Source organism: Hoplias malabaricus, chromosome Y, assembly GCF_029633855.1.
Source record: "Hoplias malabaricus isolate fHopMal1 chromosome Y, fHopMal1.hap1, whole genome shotgun sequence".
Classification (NCBI taxonomy): domain Eukaryota; kingdom Metazoa; phylum Chordata; class Actinopteri; order Characiformes; family Erythrinidae; genus Hoplias; species Hoplias malabaricus.
Genome location: NC_089820.1, coordinates 60,630,792 through 60,650,708, shown reverse-complemented (window position 1 = coordinate 60,650,708; position 19,917 = coordinate 60,630,792). Strand labels below are relative to the sequence as shown.

At 40.5% G+C, this 19,917-nt stretch overlaps 1 protein-coding gene across 1 annotated transcript in view; it reads left to right on the top strand.

Moving 5' to 3' along the window:
* LOC136678327 (NADP-dependent malic enzyme-like) overlaps window positions 1-18,891 on the top strand; it is a 65,356-nt gene extending 46,465 nt beyond the window's left edge. The window contains exons 8-15 of the mRNA XM_066656343.1: window positions 10,247-10,356; window positions 11,878-11,975; window positions 13,448-13,561; window positions 14,408-14,513; window positions 14,991-15,133; window positions 15,911-16,084; window positions 17,530-17,628; window positions 18,605-18,891. Of these exons, the coding sequence (XP_066512440.1) occupies window positions 10,247-10,356; window positions 11,878-11,975; window positions 13,448-13,561; window positions 14,408-14,513; window positions 14,991-15,133; window positions 15,911-16,084; window positions 17,530-17,628; window positions 18,605-18,772 (1,012 nt within the window). The 3' untranslated portion in view covers window positions 18,773-18,891. The remainder of the gene's footprint in view (window positions 1-10,246; window positions 10,357-11,877; window positions 11,976-13,447; window positions 13,562-14,407; window positions 14,514-14,990; window positions 15,134-15,910; window positions 16,085-17,529; window positions 17,629-18,604) is intronic.
* The last annotated feature ends 1,026 nt before the right edge of the window (window positions 18,892-19,917 follow it).

Below are 19,917 nucleotides of genomic sequence, written 5' to 3'. Positions count from 1 at the left end.
GTGTTCCTGATTCTGATCTGGATGATGGTTACAGACAACGAATGGATGAATATTAAGGAACAGATATTACGTAGTGTTCACATTCTTACAAAAAATTGGGCCAAGAACTGGTCGTTTCAAAGGACATAGCCTTCAGTTACATCATTTTCATACAAACCCAATGAATCAGTGTATACTTGTGCTCTTTATATTGCAGTGTGTGACAAATGGATGTAAGTATGGACCGATCAAAACGTCCAGCGAAACCTGAATGAGCCACAAGGAGTGCTTTCTTGTTCTTAGTGCAGACAGGATGACTCATCTCTGTCGGAAACTGTCTATGAACTCTCAAAACACTGAAAGTGCCCTTTTATTCTCCTTCTACTTACGAGTTATTTTTTAGTGTAAGACCCCCCCTCTCTCTCTCTCTTCCCCTCTGTGTGGTTGCACTAATGTCAGGCTGTAGCTGTGTGTACATAGCTGAGCTGTTGCATTGCAGGAATGCAGGGTTTGAGCTGCGTGCTTTCAAACTCAAGCCATCGTCCAATCGCAGATCTGGAGAATGTTACATCAGGCTGGGAGCATTATCACAGACATGTATCTAGCCATATGCAGTTGCAGGGTTTTACTGTTTATTTGAAGTGATTAACCTATGGGGAAATGTGATTTAAAATATGGTCTGTGCAAATTTTATGCATTTCTTCACTGTTCAACTCTGCACTAAAGTGTCACGCTTATGTGTGTTCCCTCCAGATGTGGTTTGACCAGGGGTTTAATCCAGGTTTTATATAGCGTACAGGGGGAAAGCAGACACGTCTGTGTATATAGCTGCTGCTTTGAGGGTCTACACTGCATCTCTGGGACTCTGAGCCTCTGTCTTGTTCCAGATGGCAGCAGAACACACCATGACTCTATAATAACAGTATGGCACTTTTTTCCCCGAAAGAGTGGAATTGGCGGGAAACGAAATGATTATGGGTTTAAAATAATTATAACGAGTGATTACAGTCTGTCTTTTTTTTTTTTTTTTTTTTTTTAATAAACTCCACTCCATTTTTAAACATGATACGACTACCGAACCTCCCCAAAGAGACTCAGACGGGTCACTCAGCAAACAGTCTTTATGGTACATTACCTATTTTATTATTTAACTTGGAAAGATACAGCATCCAAAACTATCTAAAAACGATCTTCTTGCTGCTTGAAAATGGATGCACTGTTCCCAAAGATATGCCACTATTCACAAAGATTTTATTTCACAAAGACTCATTAAATGAGTGGTATGCTCTGAAGCAGCTGCACATGAGCCTAGACTCACCATGCTCAGTGCCAAGTGTAAAAAGAATATGAATAAACTGCCTAGCATGGGCCTATGGAGCAGTAGAACAGGATTCTCTGGAGTGATGGAGCTCCATCCAATACATTGCAGATGATTTTAGAGTGGTCTTTATGATTTAGAACTGATCATCTGACATCGGTATCTTCCCTCTTAAAGGAAATCCATGGAGAACATCTGAAGCCTAGCAATGGTAGCAGCAGAACTGTTTTTCTGGTGCTAAACAGGGGAGGCATGTTTTCAGTTCTTTTATGGCCCAATTAATTCAGGAATAGATTTTGCTGCTCTATGCACAGAGTGGAGCTGGACATTTTCTTCTGAACAAAACATTCTAGAACTTTCCTCTGAGTCAGCCCCGGGGCCAGGGTCTATGTCAAATCGTTTAATTAGATCTCCATCCTTTTCCCACCTCTAGAACCGGGTTACATATAATCCTCGTCGCCATGGCAATAGCACTCTATTACAGCACGTCTGGCCTTCAGCCTTAAGACCAACTAAAGAATAGTTTAGTTGAAATTAAAATGTACAGAATTTTCTGCTTTTTAACCCAAATGTAGCAGGTCAGCCCTGGACTTACAGGTTAATGTTGATAGCAAATGAAGGAAATTGTTACCGTTATATACTTCTCAAGAAATCTTCAGTAATTTATGTCAAAAGAAATTTCAGTTGGCAGGCGCTGCTTTTATTAATGTGACATACTTATGTCTATGTTTTATAGATAAGTGCATGATACAGCCACATAATGAAGTCTTTTAGAGATTACGTAACTACTCCACTCAGTTTGAGGCCAGTGTATGATTTATTAGACGCTTCCCAAGATTCTGGGTTAAATTAGACCAGTTATTGGTGAAACAGAGAAGCTTTTCTCACTACTGATTTGGAGCAGTCTTCAGTCCTTCACTGTCTTCACTACAAACATCAGAAATACAGAAATATGGTTATTACAGTCATTTAAATCAAGTGATATCTGTTGTATGTATTCATTCGTATCCTGTAATTGCTCCATCCTCGGGGGCCTTGGGGGTTGTCCAGGGCCTACCTGGAATTATGGGGGAAATGAGCTTTGTGCATGATGGAAAATACTTTAGCTAAAGCTAGCTGTTTTTCAAACTTTGATCTCTCTGCCGTTACAAGTGTTAAATGATTAGATTGGATTTTGTTGGTTGATATCCTCCGTCAAACAGCTCCTGCTACAGCTGACCCACATAGAAGTTCCTATTCAACCCCTCCAGTGTTCATCCGAAAGTTACACCCCTGTGTTTGAGTGATCCTCCATGTGGGAACTGCCGGTTTCTGGGGGAGTTTTTATTAACATAAGAAAGCGTTCCCTTCCCCAGGCCTCCTGTTTAGTCGAGTGAGTGATTTCCCATCTAGTGAGAGTGAATGATATTCCTTCTCAGTTGTAAATCACAGCAGAAAAAGTGAGGAGCAAAAGGGCACATTGTGTTGGAGCGGATGGACTGCTCGTGTGGCAATGCCTTTAGCAGCCATTTGCAGCTGAGAGAGGATGAGAGAGAGAGAGGATGAGAGAGAGAGAGATGAAGTGAGAAAGAGAGAGAGGATGCGAGTTTTTTTTATATATATAAGTTCTTAGTTAAAAATAAATAAATAAATGTTCAGGATGGGTTTAAGTGTTCCCTGCCTTTTTTTGTTTTTTTGGTTCTGTGCCAAATGTCCTGACAGAGCTTTAATATAATAATTTAGTGCCATATTCGTATTTTATGTTTAAAAAAACTCTATTACTTCTGTTATAATAGTAAATGTGTATAAATATGTGCTGACTTGGAATGAAAACTCTATCTTTACCTATGTTCACACAGCAGGTAAAAACGTGGCCCAAGTGTGATTTTGTGATTAAATCAGATTATTTCTGTTCTGCTGTTCACACTGTCTATATAATGTGACCTATATTTGACATCAGTCTGAACAGAACACACTCCTAACCTGACCCACACACACAGAAGGACGATGGTTCAGGCTCAGACCATGAAGGATACTTATGAATATCTTCTTCCAAATATTTTATGCAACTCACAACCTGCAATAACATCTGGTTTGGGAATTTAAGTCTAAGACATTTACTAAATCAATTTTGGCATATTCTTAATCAACACTAGTTTCAGATTTTAGAAGCTAGGCCTTATCTCAGAGCTACAGACCAGAGATCTCTCTCTATCAGTCACTGTCTCACACACACACACACCCTCACATCATGTCTGGAAGGTGAAGCAGATCTCACATTGACTGAGGGGAAAAAAATTCTCAACACAGAAACAGAAGGAGAAAACACTTTGGTTCTGAGCCAAATCACTCATATGTTCAGCTCTCTGCCAAATCATTCAGCATATGTTTCTTATTCATCTTGTTTTCTCATCTGTAAATTCATCCCCTGTCCTTGAGCACGCCTTTTACAGAACCTGGAGGTGGCTCTTAAGGTCTGAGCACTGCCACTGGTCCACAGTACAGTGCTTGGTGGCATTATTCCTCTACCGTCAGCGCTTGGCATTGAGGATAGTAACGTTGGATGAGGATAAGTCACATGTACAGATTCTCCAGAGTGTGTCGTGTATAAAAATGTCTTAAAACAGATTGTTTTAATGTATTTTGGTCCACAAAATCATATCATTTGGCCTGGAGTGTTCCCAAACCTTTGAATATAACCTTATATCTAGGCCTAGATTTTGACCACTGTGAAGGACCTCTAGTGAGCGCTAGAAGCTTTAAGAAGGGGATGTTTTTTCTGGAAAGCTTGAACACTTCATGAAGCTTTGTCTCACCCTCACCTTCACAACACAATAATATATCCACCATTTAGAAAGCTGTGCATTGTCTGTTTGATGATGAGTGTCCATTTCTAAGATAATATTGTTTTAGAGACCAACCCCAAGCCCCAGGATGAAAGCTAAGGCTATTTTTAGTGATGTGACAGTCACTTTTATAGATGAGCGTTTCACTTCAGGCTCACCACGCTGTCTAAAAAAGGGTGGGATGCTCTCTTGTGTGTCTGGTGGTGTGAGTTGTGGTAATTGGGTTTGACTCAGGCTCTTGGAGTCGTTTCTCATGTCTGTGTGTGTGTGTGTGTGTGTTATGGAGTGTGTTGGATAAAGCTTTCTTTACTATGAAGAGAGAAGTACAATGGGGGACATTTTTTTCAGATGTCTGACCTATTGCTACTCTAATTTCTCACTTGAGATTAGAAAGAAATGTGAAGGTCCAGGGAGAGTGACACTAGTCATATCCTCCAAGGCCATGTGGATCAGTCACACATTGGAAAGAATGGTGTCTTTGCAAGGAGGACTGACATTGCTGGAAGATTTACTAATTGCAGTTTTGCACTAAAATTTAAAAATAATATTCTATAAATCTATAAAGCATTCACATCTGTTTTCACAACCAAGAAAACTAAAAACATCTGGCTTTAATGGTAACACACTATGCTGGAGACCTACTGTACTCAAGGCAAAACAAACTCCCCTTCACTTTCTGTTCATTCAGAAGCTCTATGATTTTTAAGGTGGAACAGTATATTTGAGTAAGCAACAGTGTTCCTACCTATAGAGCAATATCCTCATCTTTCTTCATGCAAGTTCTCTCCACTGTCCAAATGCCTCCAGTTGCTGTTTCTCTGCCGTAACTGAGTATGCAACAAAAGGAGAGCTCCTGAGCCATTTTGGACCGAGATTTAATTTATTCCCATTGACAGAGCCGGGGCTGCATACAAACACTGGACCTTTTTTTCCCAGAAGGCAGACAAACCTGAGCTACCAAATGGCGAGGAAACATTCTCCAAATTTAAAAAATAATTCTCTTTGCACATGTGAACACTGCTTTTAAATCTGGACCCTGAATGTAGATAGAGTATCGTTCAGTTGTGACTGTGGCCATGTGCTCAGCACAGTGTTGCTTTGCTCTGATATTGCTTGACGTGCTATAAAGAAGCTAAATGTCTGTGTTTATAAGCTTTTCTGACATTTAGTCGTGGTAATGTAGCTCTTGTGAACTGAAAAGGGCACACTTTCAAACTGCAATTTTGATGTCTTAATATTATGATGCTGGAAATATGCCAAAGAATCAGCCAATGGAACACGATCTGTATCTACAGTCACCTTGAACAAGTAACTGTGCAGTCTTATAACTCTTACAACAATCTCATAATGACAACCACCTGATACTGTTTTCCTCTAGTTTTAATACAGTCCTAAGAGCTGTAAGTCAGTTTTTGAGTGGGAGGTCAGTGCGATTAGCCATTGCATTGGAAGTGGACCAGTGTAGTGCTTTGCTTTTGATCTGATTAATCACAGAAATCAAAAACAGGATTGGCTGGTCTGTGTGAATTAGCAACTGGATCCACAGCTTTGAATGCACTGAATTACAATCTTTCACTTTATTTTTCATATTTTAAGCCAAATGCCATATAAATAAATACAGATTTAACTGTAAAGCTTGTGTTCACACGTACCGTGGCTGTTAGTGCTAATTTCCTCTTTCTGCTGTTCTGAAATCTGTATGATCCGTGTCAGACTGCTGTAATGTCACAGTGCGTCACAAACCTGAACCAATGCCAAACCCAAGTATGAAGCTAACGCTATCCCAAAGTCTCACCCTAAATGCCACAGTCTAACCCTAAATGCCCCAGACTGCTGGGTGTGTATCACAGCTGTGGAAGGTCTGGCCTTATCTCTGTAACAAAGCTGCTTTAATGTTCCTCTGATGGTCACAGGACGATATGGTGGTGACTGCTCAGCACTTGTATTTTTAACTTCTTAAACACACACTGTAGGTCCAAAGACTTATAGACACACTATAATCAGTGAATTTAGCTACATTTGTCGAGACAACTTCAGTTTATCTGTGGCCTTGAGGTAATAGAAGTGAGCTTGAGACCGTAGGGCTGTTGGCTCGGTTCTAAGGACAGGCAGGAAAACATTTATCCATGGTTGAAGTGCCCTGGAGCAAGGCACTTAATCCCTTTTTTTGTGGACATTAACATTGGACTTGGTTAGCAATAATGTTTTTAAACCCCCTATGTGAGAACCATGTTCTTCAAATTCAAGGTGGTGTGTTAGTGTGGGTTGCTCTGGTATGAGTGGATCAGACCCAGCAGTGCTACTGGAGTGGAGAGCTGTGCAGAAACAGAGGTGGTTTTAACAGAGGTGTAGGTTACATCTAATAATTTCTCATTTATCCTTATTTATAGTTAGAATATTATGATTATTGAACCTATTTATGGTTCTTTCCCCTCGTTTAATTTTTTTCCACCACGTGTGGAATGTGTCAGATCATGTGACTTATTTTAAGCCTCATTTGAAACATGTCAAATGTATTGCCCCTCACTTTGGGAACCGCTGCGATAAAAAATGATTTTGTGCAGTGCGTCTATTTGGAATTCAGCTTAGGGGATTATTTTCCGGTTACAGTGTGATCTGCAGATCATTGAGAAGTATGGAGAAAGAGATGGAGAAATGGTGAGATGACAGCCTGTGTCCTTGGGCAGTTTTATTTGGAGCTAATGAACTGCTGTATCTCAGGCTCTAGAGGTTTGATTGACAGCTGAGCTCCCTGAAGTTTCTGGCCTGGTGTGTATCCTGTTCCCTGGGTTTAATTTCCTGTCCGAGTTAGTGTGATGTATTATCAGACTTAAGCAGGTTCTGATCTCAGCCCTGACTTGTCTGTTGCTCTGTTTCTTTGCTTGTACAGGATGTTCCCCTTATCACAGGCCAGACAAATGCTACCTGTCTATTTTATGACACGGGGGCAGTTGCACACCTTTGCATAAGACTGCTACTTTACAGATAAATATAAAAGAGAATAGAGGCATATAAAACTTACCATGGCCGTGAGAGTGTGAGGAACTAGGAGATGACCAGAGTGGCCAACATGAGGTAATTATGGATAATGTTTTTATTTTGTTTTTATTGTATTTTATTTTTTATTTTTAATATTATGATAATAATATTATTATTTTGTGGAACTGGGTGTTCTGACCCTAGTACCCGTGTGTGTGTGTGTGTGTGGTAATTTTTTACCTTAAAATTACAGCTGCAAAATCACTGTGATTTTCCACTAACTTGTAATAAGGAGAATAGAGCCTCTGTCATTGCTAATCTGGGCTCAGCACTGCAGAAACTGCACTATGTAACTTTTTGAGGACAGGTAGAAAATCACACCCCTCCACCTCCCCACCAGGACAGGACAGTGCTGTAAAAATGAATTATAGTCTGTAGCAGAAGGGGGAGCCCAGAAAAGAAAAAAAAACACTTTCCTAATGTTCTTTTAATTGATCAATGCATTTTCTAACCACCTTCAGATCTCCTATTTCTCATAGTGGTGGGCTCATTCTAAGGTTGGGATTAGCCTTATGGCCTACACAGTTATGGATCCCCAAATTGTGGAGTGTTTCTGCTAAATATTTGATATGATATAATAGTCCTATATTATCCCACAGGGGGAAATTTGCCTTGTTACAGCAGCAGAGTATAAAACAATAAGTAAATAAAGAGCAACGAGTACATCATACAAAATATAAGATATTCTTCTAAGATCTGATTCTAACTGTGTATGCAGATGTCCCAGAGTGGGAGAAACTGTATGTTTTCTTACACAACTGTTACCCTGAAACACCAAGCCAAAAAGTCTGACCACAAGGGCATCAACTGGTTGCTGTTGATCTTCATCCATTGGTGGGTGTGTGGTGCAGTTAGATGGCGCCCTCTGGAGGTTGGACAAACTGCTGGAGAATGTGTGTAACAACTACAACAGTCTTAGAGCTAAAGCCTTAGCCTTTTAGAGCTAAAACTTAATTTTTTATTTCTTTTTCAAAATATATGCAGGAATTGAATTTTGGTTGTACTTTGGTCATTAAAATGATAACGACCATTCATTCAGGTTTTGTTCAAGATTATTAATTAGTGGTCTTGAGTGTCAGTAACCATATTCATTCATTCATTCATTATCTGTAAACGCTTATCCAGTTCAGTCTATAACCATATGTTTTTTTTTAAAGACCATTGTAGCTATAGAAGGGATTGTGGATAAAAATAGGTAGCTGATTATTTTCTAACTCTCTCCAAACTCCTAACCTTTATTAAAGAGTTGAAATTACCAAAAAAAAAAAAACATAGAATAATAAAATAAATTAAACAAAAATATTTTTGGTGCATTATCAAATATTTGGAGCATACTAACCCACAAACTGTAAAATAAGACCACCATGTAGGGTTTAGGGTCTGCCTAGATCAGACAACATAGGATAAAACAAGTCTTTCTCTTATTGTGCTGCTTTTTACATAGAATGCTAACACTTTAGCATTGTCCCACCCCATTGTTTGAGCCTCTCCAATCACAGCACAGGACCCACATTTATGTGACAGGGTTTAAACTGAGCAAAACAAAACAATGAGCATGGAGAAAAGTACATGATGAAAACAACAACGGAGAAGAAAGAGAACTGAGTGAAAATGGCTAAAGTCCAGAGCTTCTGCTCCTACTGGGCTCTCGCGCTGAACTGAGCTGTGGCTTATTCTCATTTAAAGAAACAAGCGCCTAGACCATGTCACTGTGAACAGAGCTGAGATAGTGGAGAGCAGTGCTGTGTTTTTTGGTCTTTGTGCTTTTTTTGATCAAAGCATGTCACAGACTTTTCTTGGAAACCCCAGAACTGGTTCTCAAAAATAAATAAATAAATAAAAATCTACGTCCCATGTTTAAATTTGTTCAGATTTGTGATTGCGAATAGCCCGACAGTTGCTACGGTAACCGTGCAGCTTTCAAATACACATCTGTAATCAGCGTTAAAGCTCTTGTGAGACATGACTTTTTTTGTGTGTTGTTATGGTGCATGGATGGATGGAGCTCTTTTTCTTTCTTCCTTTGCCAGTGTTTTGATTGTTGGTTAAACACATTGAATGCTAATGAAATCAGGAGCATGTATTAAATTACAAAATAACAACAAGGTCCCTTGGAGCCATGCCACAGCATGAAATGTAATGGAATGTAATGGGACACTCTGGAAAGGCTGCCCATGAGCCTAAGGGCACCATACACAATGCCAAGTGTGGGCTAGAGGGATAGCAGTGACCTATGTGGTGGACTTGCATTTAAAACCTTTAGAATGACTTGGCTTGCCAGAACTAATCATCCAACATAAGTACCTGACCTTACTAATGTTACTGTAGCTGAATGCCACCAAATACTGTCTGCAGTGGATCCAATATCTAGCCTTAAACATTCCCAGAAGATTAGAAGCTGATGGCAAAACAAAAGATGCCCAAACCTCACATTAGTGCCCTTCATTTCAGAAGAATTTTTACATGAGCAAGTGTCTACAGACATTTGGCCTCAATGGGTTAGCTGTAATTATAAAGTTTGATTATAGAAATATATACTGGAATGTCTAATTCAGTGTGGCTTTACTTTCAGCATGATGAGCTTTTATTATCCACAACTATTGGCTGGAAAAATCCATTTGAGAGCTGTCATAATCAATCCATCGAACAAAAATAAGTCATCTTTAATCTCTCTGTCAATCAGCGGTGGTTAGTGATTAGCTGATGATGAGGATGATGATGCTTTACATATTAAGGTTTCTACTGCTCTCTCTCACCATATGAAATGGAGCTAAATGGCCTTCAGTTTACATGCTTTTTTTTTGTTTAATGTGGACTGTGTAGAAGACAAACCGAAGAGGACATTTTCTACAAACTTGTGGATATTTAGGGCCTTTTTCTCAGCAAAAAAGAATTAAGCCAATTACTCAGTAAAGGTGCGGTGTGTGTGTGGACGCCTACTCTGTGTATTTTGGTTTCTTTCAAACGCGATACTTGGTTGGTTCTTGTTCTAAGGCCATAAATCACCAAAACAATCAGATGATGATTTGATTTCTAAAGAAATAAATGCATGAATGTAATAAATCTTGGTATTCTTGATGTGCAGGTATGGGATGAACTGTCTGATCCAGTTTGAGGACTTTGCCAACATCAACGCTTTCCGTCTGCTGAATAAATTCCGCAATAAATATCTCACCTTTAATGACGACATTCAAGGTACGATCTCTAAATCTGAAAAGATGAAAAATTATATAGTTATGTACACATAACAGGGCAGTTATATTATAAATTCGAAGTATTGGCGATATATCAAAACCTTTGTGTAAAAAGAACCTTCCTGAAAGGCCTTTTAGTTATTTTTATGAGAAACAATGATCCAGGGCTCAGCCAAAAAATCTATATATGATTGACATATTTAGGTATTTCAACTGTTAGGGGACAAAATATCATCAAAATATTCAGGGAATCTGACAAAAACTAAATAAAACATCAAATAATACGTTTCTGTACTGTTTTTATTTTATCATAAATAATTTACGAGTCACTGTCTGTTACTATTGGAAATATTTCTTACAGATGTGTGGAAGGTTTGTATTAAAGCCTTACATTTGGAATGAGACTTGGGAACTGTCTCTAAATCTACTCACAGAATTCAACATCACTGCCTGGAGTGTCATTTCAGTCTGAGTGAAATAAATCCACAACTACGCTCCAGTTACATCTCATTATCTTGAGCTCTACTCATGTTTATCTCTACTTTGTGGATTGGCGACTCAAAAGTGTGCGTAGGTGTGAGTGTGTATCGCCCTGTGAAGGACTGGCGCCCCCTCCAGGGTGTGTTCCCTGCCTTGCGCCCAGTGATTCCAGGTAGGCTCTGGACACCACCTCGACCCTGAACTTGATAAAGGTTACAGACAATGAATGAACAGAACAATTTGATACACATGCTTTTGCTGCCCTTTTGCTTTAATGAAGCTGATGTTATATAAATATTGTTTTAAACGTATTTGTAATTTCAAGTGAATTTTATATTCAATCTCAGTCTATGAGAAACATACCTGGCGGATCCCTATTTTGTAACATGCAATAAATACAATAAATTGATTTGTTAATTAACTTCAACCTTTATTTAACTGACAGCACAAAGAACAGATGTTGAGTGCCTTTGTGTACGAACATAATTATATTTTGTAATTTCGGAATCTGAGTGAAATGATAACATAATATGCAAGGTCCACCATTTTAAACATTCCACAATAAACAGGAGATTTAAATGGTATAATAGAGGCATTCAAAGCAAACCTTGTGAAGTAATTGTCAAACTTCAAGAAGAAAATTTTCTCAAGGCAGTTTTGCAATGAATTTGGGTCTTTCGAAATCATACTGTAATAAGATTCAGGAAAAGTGGAGAAATCTCATTCCGTGTAGTGCTAGGAAATGGTGGGCCTTCAGGGGGTGTATTGTGTTTAATTCAGTGAAACACAGCAAAAGCCCTGTGCCTACCTGATGAAGAGCTTGTGAGGTAGTGGGTGTTCAAGGATGTGGCTGATGGGAGAGCTCTGTACAAAATGTAGATACCCAAATAAATGAATTTCATAAACACATCCAGAAGTGCCCCCAGCAAATTGCCCCTTTCAAACCCATCAGCTCTCCCCATCCATAGCATCTCTGCCCTTTCACACACTGTCACTCACGTTGGCATTGAGCGACATACACTCTCACTCCTCTCTGTCACAGGGACAGCGGCGGTGGCAGTGGCTGGCCTCCTCGCTGCCCTCCGCATCACCCAGAGCAAAATATCCCATCACACCATCGTCTTCCAGGGGGCAGGAGAGGTCAGTGGCTTTTTATTATTTTTCTTCTTTCTCTTTATATTTTAATTTATTTATTTTGTGTATATGAATCTACGCTATTTATGGATTGATTTATTTACACTGAATAGTTTGCAGACTCTTTGCCAGGTAATTTTGCAAGAATACACCTGGGTTCCACATTGCATTGCAGTAACTGCACTGAGGCCAGATATTGTGTTCGACTCATAAAGCAAGCAGATAATTTATTTTATAGCGCGACAAGTTCAATTTGAAGATGAATTTGATGGAGGAGAAAGGTCTCGATATGCAGAGCTGGAGGCTGAGGTGAGAGAGTATGTGTGGCCGGCATATATTAGACTATATTATCATATATTAACACTGTGTTAGAGACTTTGTACCGAAGTCGGCTACGTCTTTGCTGGTCAAATTCCGATTCAGAAGCTGCATGCTGAGAGCAGCCAGGTAGGAACTGTCAGAGGTAGCGGAATGATGTAGTCAGAGGTTGTGGATAAGAAGGGCTGAGGTTGAGTGGGGAAGAGTGGTGTGTGATTAAAGGTGTGTATGCTGTCGGTTTAGTGGTTGTGAGTAGAATTCTATGAAATCCTGTGAAGTGAGTTTTGAGGCAAGGTGGGTCTTGGATGCTAGACTTTAATGTTGAGCCTTCTGGAGGTGTCATTGGCTTGTTACAGTGGAACACTTATGAGAGGAGGGTCCTACCTGATGACTCCTGTGAAGATTTTGCGATGTAGTGGGTGAGAGTCCAGAAGTGAGAAGCTTTTTTCCTAACTCTGTGTTGGTAACATACCACTCCCTTTCAAAATGTACTTTCCCGGTTATGGATTCTGTTTTATGGTTCATAAAACAAAAAATGAGGCGTGAATGGGCTGGGCCTTATGTTTGCAGGTTTTTCCATTATTTTTTTGCATTTTTTTTCCTCTATTAGATTAACTTAAGCAACTTTTATTAAGTATATTACACTCTGTAACAAGTTTGTTGTGGACACCGAGAAATGTCCATATTATTGACTGGAAAACAGAACCTAAACAGTCCATTTAAGAGCAATCGTTTGGTCATTGGACTGTGAATAACAGACACAGAAAAACCTTTGACTCCGTTCAGCCTGAGCTTTGTCGAAGTAATAGCTGTGTGCCCTTTTGTGTCCAACTCCTCAAGGTGAAACCTGCTGCAAACTGCAATAACAGCAGCCTTGTTCGTTTATTCTCACACTGTACTGTAACAAGGATATTGACTGTACGTTCTCAGACGCTCAGTCATTTTTTACCACGTAATATGCACCTGTTTATACACTAACTGTCCAAATGTTTGAAGGCTCTCATTATAACAAGTAAATTCATACATTAAGGAGCACTCATTGCTGACTGGGGTGTGAAGAAACGGTGTCCACAAATTTTTGGCCACATAAATATGTCCTCCCCCACGTTTGGACACATTTTTGACAAAGCTCTGATGAATGTCTCTTATTATGTTGTAAGGCTGCGATGGGAATAGCGGAGCTGATCGTCATGGCGATGGAGAAGGAGGGCGTCCCACAGGCCGAGTGTCTGAAGAAGATCTGGATGGTCGACTCTAAAGGGCTCATTGTAAAGGTAAACTCACATACTGCCACAAAGCTGTAGATAACAATGATTTTAAAGCTGCATCAGGTAAGATCTGGTATTTTTGCTCCTTGAGAAGGGGTTATATAGAGCAGTTTCTGCAATGCTGAGCCCTGAGTAGCATCAACAGAATGGTTTTGAAGCTGTAATTATAGTGCAAATATATTACCTAGTGTTGCTTTAAAGACATTTTGTTGACTTAAAAATGTGCTTAAAATATTTGGATATTTATATTTTTGGATTTCCCACATGGAGCCAAGCCACATTTCAAATCTTATAACTGAACACATGCTTCTGTTTGACCAGGAGATCTTAGTACTTGTTCTATGTCAGCAAGTATAGCTAAAGTCTGACCACAATCAAATGTGGTCACCCAGAAGTGGCAGGAGACATGGAGGAAAGTGGGAATCAAGGAATAGTGCTTTTTCTTCCATAACATCCACCTCTGAAGTGCCCTTGAGCAAGGCACCTAACACCCAAATGCATGTGTGAGTGTGTGTGTGTATACACTGCTATGAATGTGATAAATGCAAAGACTCCCAAAGGGATTCATGATTTATTGAAATAATTAAGGGATGAATGAAATATCACTGCCCTGTGAAGGACTGGCGCCCCCTCCAGGGTGTATTCCCTCCTTGCGCACAATGATTCCAGGTAGGCTCTGGACCCACCGCGACCCTGAACTGGATAAGGGTTACAGATAATGAATGAATGAATGAATGAAATTTAACTTGTTCGTCTATACTTCTTCAGTGGTCTAGATTTAAGAAACAAATCTGATTGGTTGAGCAGTGTAAACAGTACAGTGTTAAAAGTCTGTTTATGAATTTATTTCAGGGTCGTGATCACCTGACACCAGAGAAGGAGCGCTTTGCTCATGAGCATGCTCAAATGAAGAAACTGGAGGATGTCATCCAGGAGCTGAAGCCCTCTGCCATCATCGGTAATCGCACACACACTATATAAATATATACACTATATATTTCCAAAAGCGTTTAAAACCCATTTAAAATGAGTAAATTCAGCTAAGGTTCATCCATTGCTGACACAAGGAGCTCCAGCTCACTCTTTGGGATGAGCTGTATTCCAGCATCATTAACTGACAGCGATTTGTCACTAACGCTCTTAAGCACCAATGCAATCAGATCCTCACAGCCATAAAAGTAAAGGTTGTTATACAACAAAAGAGGAACACTTCATTTAATGCCCTTCATTTCTGAAGAAATGTTGGAAGAGCAGGTGTCCAGATTCCTCCAACAAAATAGAAAAACCTTATGTTATTAAAGACTTCAGCGCCTCTACTTCACTACTGTCCACCTTTGAGTGTCTGGTGTGATTACCTTCTTAATTATAATGACATAAGACTGATCGGATTTATGTGAATGGCATGACTGACCTCGCTTCTTTCTGTTTGATTCAGGTGTGGCGGCCATTGCAGGGGCCTTCACCGAGCAGATCCTCAGAGACATGGCCACGTTCAACAAGCGTCCAATTATTTTCGCCCTCAGTAACCCCACCAGCAAAGCAGAGTGTACCGCAGAGCAGTGCTACACACTTACAGAGGTAGTGTATGAGTGTGTGTATGACTTGCAGGGTAAGAGTTTACAGGAGTGCCATATAAATGGTGAAAGTTGGGAGGAATCTAAGGCCCTGTGAACACTGTATAATGTAACTTTAATTTAATATTTTAAATTTCTTGTTTAGTAACAGTAGACATCGAGCATTGCCTTATTTGCCTCCCTCCTTCTATTTACATTAAATGTATCAGTCCATTGTTAAAAGAATTGTGAATTGTGAGTGAAGCACCGTGCTGTGTTTAAAATAAAAGAACACAGACAACGTAGAGCAAGGAGAGTATGTTGCTGAATTTTATTCATGAAAGAAATGTGGGTGTATTCCGTGAGTGGTGGAAATTAGCTTTTTTTTTTATTATTATTATTTGAATCCATAGTGAAATAAATTTGTTTCCCCTAAAAAAAATCATTTACATTTCAGTCTTATTTTAGTCAATATTTAATCAATGCAGGTACATTTTTTAACAGATATTCATACTAAATGATTTATCCCAGCCTCAGCTTCAGGCTCTGCAGCCCTGCCTCCTCATTCACATTTTATGTTGGTTTGTGTTTGTTTTCGCTGGTGTAGTGTTGGTCTGGTGCTGGTTTAGCTGGTCTCCCTCAGGAAGCCAGTGCTGGTCGTCCCACGTAACAGCGTTCACAATGTACCATGATGGTTTCAATTGTGACCAGTTGTGCTGGTCTGTGTTTTGTTTTATTTAGTTTTTAAACCAGCAGGGCAACTCATTTTTATAGGGTATATTTGTGTGTGTCTGTGTTATAGGGTAAGGGCATATTTGCAAGTGGCAGTCCATTTGACCCCGTGACTCTGGCGGATGGGCGGAAACTTTTTCCGGGTCAGGGCAATAACGCCTATGTTTTCCCTGGAGTTGGGCTCGGTGTCACAGCCTGCTCCATGAGGAGCATCCCAGAGGAGATATTTCTCATTACAGCAGAGGTAACATGTGCACACACACACACACACACACACACACACAATCTGAATCTGATGTAGATAGCAATTAATAGACACTTAGAACCCTGCAGGAAGCGATGGAAATGGATGGATAATGTAGACATCTCATCTATAAAATCAACTCAAGTGAAGGACAAATGTACTTCAGGGACGGCTGCTCCATCATGTCTCCGCTGATTGACTGCATGTGGGGTAAAGGAGGAGAATTGTGTAAATAAGACTTTCTACCAACCTCTAGCCTTAAGCACTTTTAAAATGAGGCCAAGAACTTGCCCCCTCACCCCCGCAACCCCCAAAATTCACCTGTGGCTTCTGTCATTGTGTTCAATTCTACTGAAGTGCATTGACAGTGAAGAAAACAGCTTTGCCCTGAATGCAAAAACCAGTGTGATGCCAACTGGGGACTAGTTGTTAAATGAGGTGCTGGTGGACAGTGTGCATTTGAAAGTCAGATTAGCCCTCACAATAAACACTGAAAGTTTGTGGACACCTGGGTGTAAGGTTTCAATCAGGAGTTTGCTCCAGTTTTCTTCAGTAACAGTGTGTACTGCTCTGGGAAGGTTCGGAATAAAGTTCTGAGTATTTTGTGCGGTTTGGACACGAGAGCATTAGTCAGGTCAGGTGCTGATGTTGGATGATTAGCATCCCAAAGGTATCAGATGGCACTCTATCACTCTAAAGAACATAGTGCTGGTGAGATGTACGTCTTCTCTCTGGTGTTTTCGTTAGGTAAGGTGGCCACAGGCTCATGTGCAGGTGCTCTTTGTTGTCCCATTTAATTTCAGGCTTCTCTGTAGGGATTATACACACTATGTGCACAAATAAAGTTATTCGCTGATTCTAGGGGGTGTAGGTAACTAAAAACCATAAATGTGGTACGTGATTAAAACTTAGAAAGTGCACTTTCCACACAGTGTCTCCAATTGGTTGAGTGAGCTATGAGAGAAAAACAATTTACACAAAATTACAACATACTTTTCTTACCATCCACGAAATCTGTCACTTCTAAAGGAATGAGAATTACAGCAGAAACGAGTGTGACGCTGTTTGGCTTGGCTCTGAATTAAAGGCTTATAAAGTGAGCCTCAGGCAGAAAGAGCAGAAAGCCTTTGGAGGCATGTCTGTTGATAGAGCATTGAAAATTGACTTGATGGATCAAATTATCTCTTTGTGTAACTCAAATATCCCACCCACTCTTAAGCTTCAAAAACATCTACAGAGAATGAAACCTCTTAGAAAAGCAGTCGAATGCAGTAAGAATTGAAAAGTGCAGCACAAATAAAATGAGAATTAATCCATTTCTGAAATTAAATGAAGTATGTTGTTGAAGGTTCTTTAAGCCATAACCATCCAAAACTTCCAGGAAGCGCTGCGGTGTCTGATCCATATTTATTTTTTAAAATTATTTCATCCTGTTTCTTTTTCAGACGATTGCTGAGCTGGTGACAGAGAAGGACCTGGCTGAAGGAAGACTGTATCCTCCTCTCACCAGCATTCGAGACGTCTCCTTCAAAATAGCAGTGAAGGTGAGAGGAAAGATTTTTGACAATATTTGTATTTAATATTTGTATTATTCAGCTGTTAAAGTTGCAGATAGCAATCAGAAAAATGTGGAAAAAAAGTCACTGCTCTCCAAGTGGTAGATTGGGAAACAGTTCCCCTCTGGGTCAAACACACTGCACTATGCTAATAAGACCACAGTGCATTAGCCTCCCTCTGTAACATGATTGCGACTAACTGTAAGTCATTCTGGAGAAGTTCATCCCATAAATGTTCATTCATTCATTGTCTGTAACCCTTATCCATTTCAGGGTCGCGGTGGGTTCAGTGCCTACCTGGAATCATTTGGTGCAAGGCGGGAATACACCCTGGAGGGGGCACCAGTCCTTCAAAGGGCAACACACACACACATTCTCACACACTCACACCTACGGACACTTTCGTGTCACCAATCCACCTACCAAAGTGTGTTTTTGGAGCGTGGGAGGAAACCAGAGCACCCGGAGGAAACCCATGCAGACACAGGGAGAACACACCACACTCCTCACAGACAGTCACCCGGAGGAAACCCATGCAGACACAGAGAGAACACACCACACTCCTCACAGACAGTCACCCGGAGGAAACCCACACAGACACAGGGAGAACACACCACACTCCTCACAGACAGTCACCCGGAGGAAACCCACGCAGACACAGGGAGAACACACCACACTCCTCACAGACAGTCACCCGGAGGAAACCCACGCAGACACAGGGAACTGCATAAGGGTTACAGATAATAAATGAATGAATGAATAGCAGTAAGTCTCATAAGGTCATGTGATAGTTATTTTGCTCTGCCTTGCCTAAAATCTCCCCTTACATTTGGAGCAAATCAGTGTCAACTTAATATGCAGTTTATATATTTATAGGTAAACTTTATACATACACTGTGTATTCATATTGTTTTTCTGTACACTGACATACTCACTGTATTTTGTTTTTATTTATTTTGAACAGATCGTAGAGTACGCATATAAACACAAGCTGGCATCACTGTATCCAGAGCCTGTCGATAAAGAAGCCTTCATCCGCTCATTCATCTTCAGCACAGATTACGACAGTTTCACAGTGGATTCATACCGCTGGCCAGACGAGGCCATGTCCGTCCAAAACTGCAAACTGTGATCATTCATAGTCCATACTTAGCTTTATAGATAATATAACTCCAGATGTAATGTTTTTTCCTTTGAAACACACAGTATTTTACTGATGTATTTACCCATTGTGAACCAAAGAATTCCATGTGAGCACTGAATAAAGAAGTTTTAAATAACGATTTGTTTGTGTTCACTGTGTTTTGGGTGGAATTTCTGAGTGAGTCACAATTAAACTCCCAGTATTACAAGCTTAAAAACAGCAGGTCTGTTTCTATACAAGGAAAATAGATGCTTTCAGAGGCTCTGTACAATGGGATGTCACAGCATGAGGGACGGTGAAGTTGTAGCAGAGATTTGACTGAGAATCAATTCTGTCCCGCAGCATCAAACCAACACCATGTAAACTTCAAAATACTGCACAATAGACTTTCGACTGTGATTAAACCTGAGAGCTTTGAGTTTGTTTTCTGTGAGAATAGTCAGTCTCCAGAATCATCTACAGCCCCTTTAACACAGTGAATCCATCTACCAATATATGTTTTGATTTTGGGAGAAAACAGACACACTCTGGTAGAAACCCACACATTCCATCCATCCATCCATTATTTATAAGCGCTTATCCAGTTCAGGGTCACGGTGGGTCCAGAGCCTACCTGGAATCATTGGGTGCAAGGCGGGAATACACCCTGGACGGGGGGCCAGTTCTTCGCAGGGCAACACACACATTTACTCACACACTCACACCTATGGACACTTTTGAATCACCAATCCACCTACCAACGCGTTTGGAGCGTGGGAGGAAACCGGAGCACCCGGAGGAAACCCACGCAGACACAAGGAGAACACACCACACTCCTCACAGACAGTCACCCGGAGGAAACCCACGCAGACACAGGGAGAACACACCACACTCCTCACAGACAGTCATCCGGAGGAGAACACACCACACTCCTCACAGACAGTCACCCGGAGGAGAACACACCACACTCCTCACAGACAGTCACCCAGAGGAAACCCACGCAGACACAGGGAGAACACACCACACTCCTCACAGACAGTCACCCGGAGGAAACCCACGCAGACACAGGGAGAACACACCACACTAATCACAGACAGTCACCCGGAGGAAACCCATGCAGACACAGGAAGAACACACCACTCTCCTCACAGACA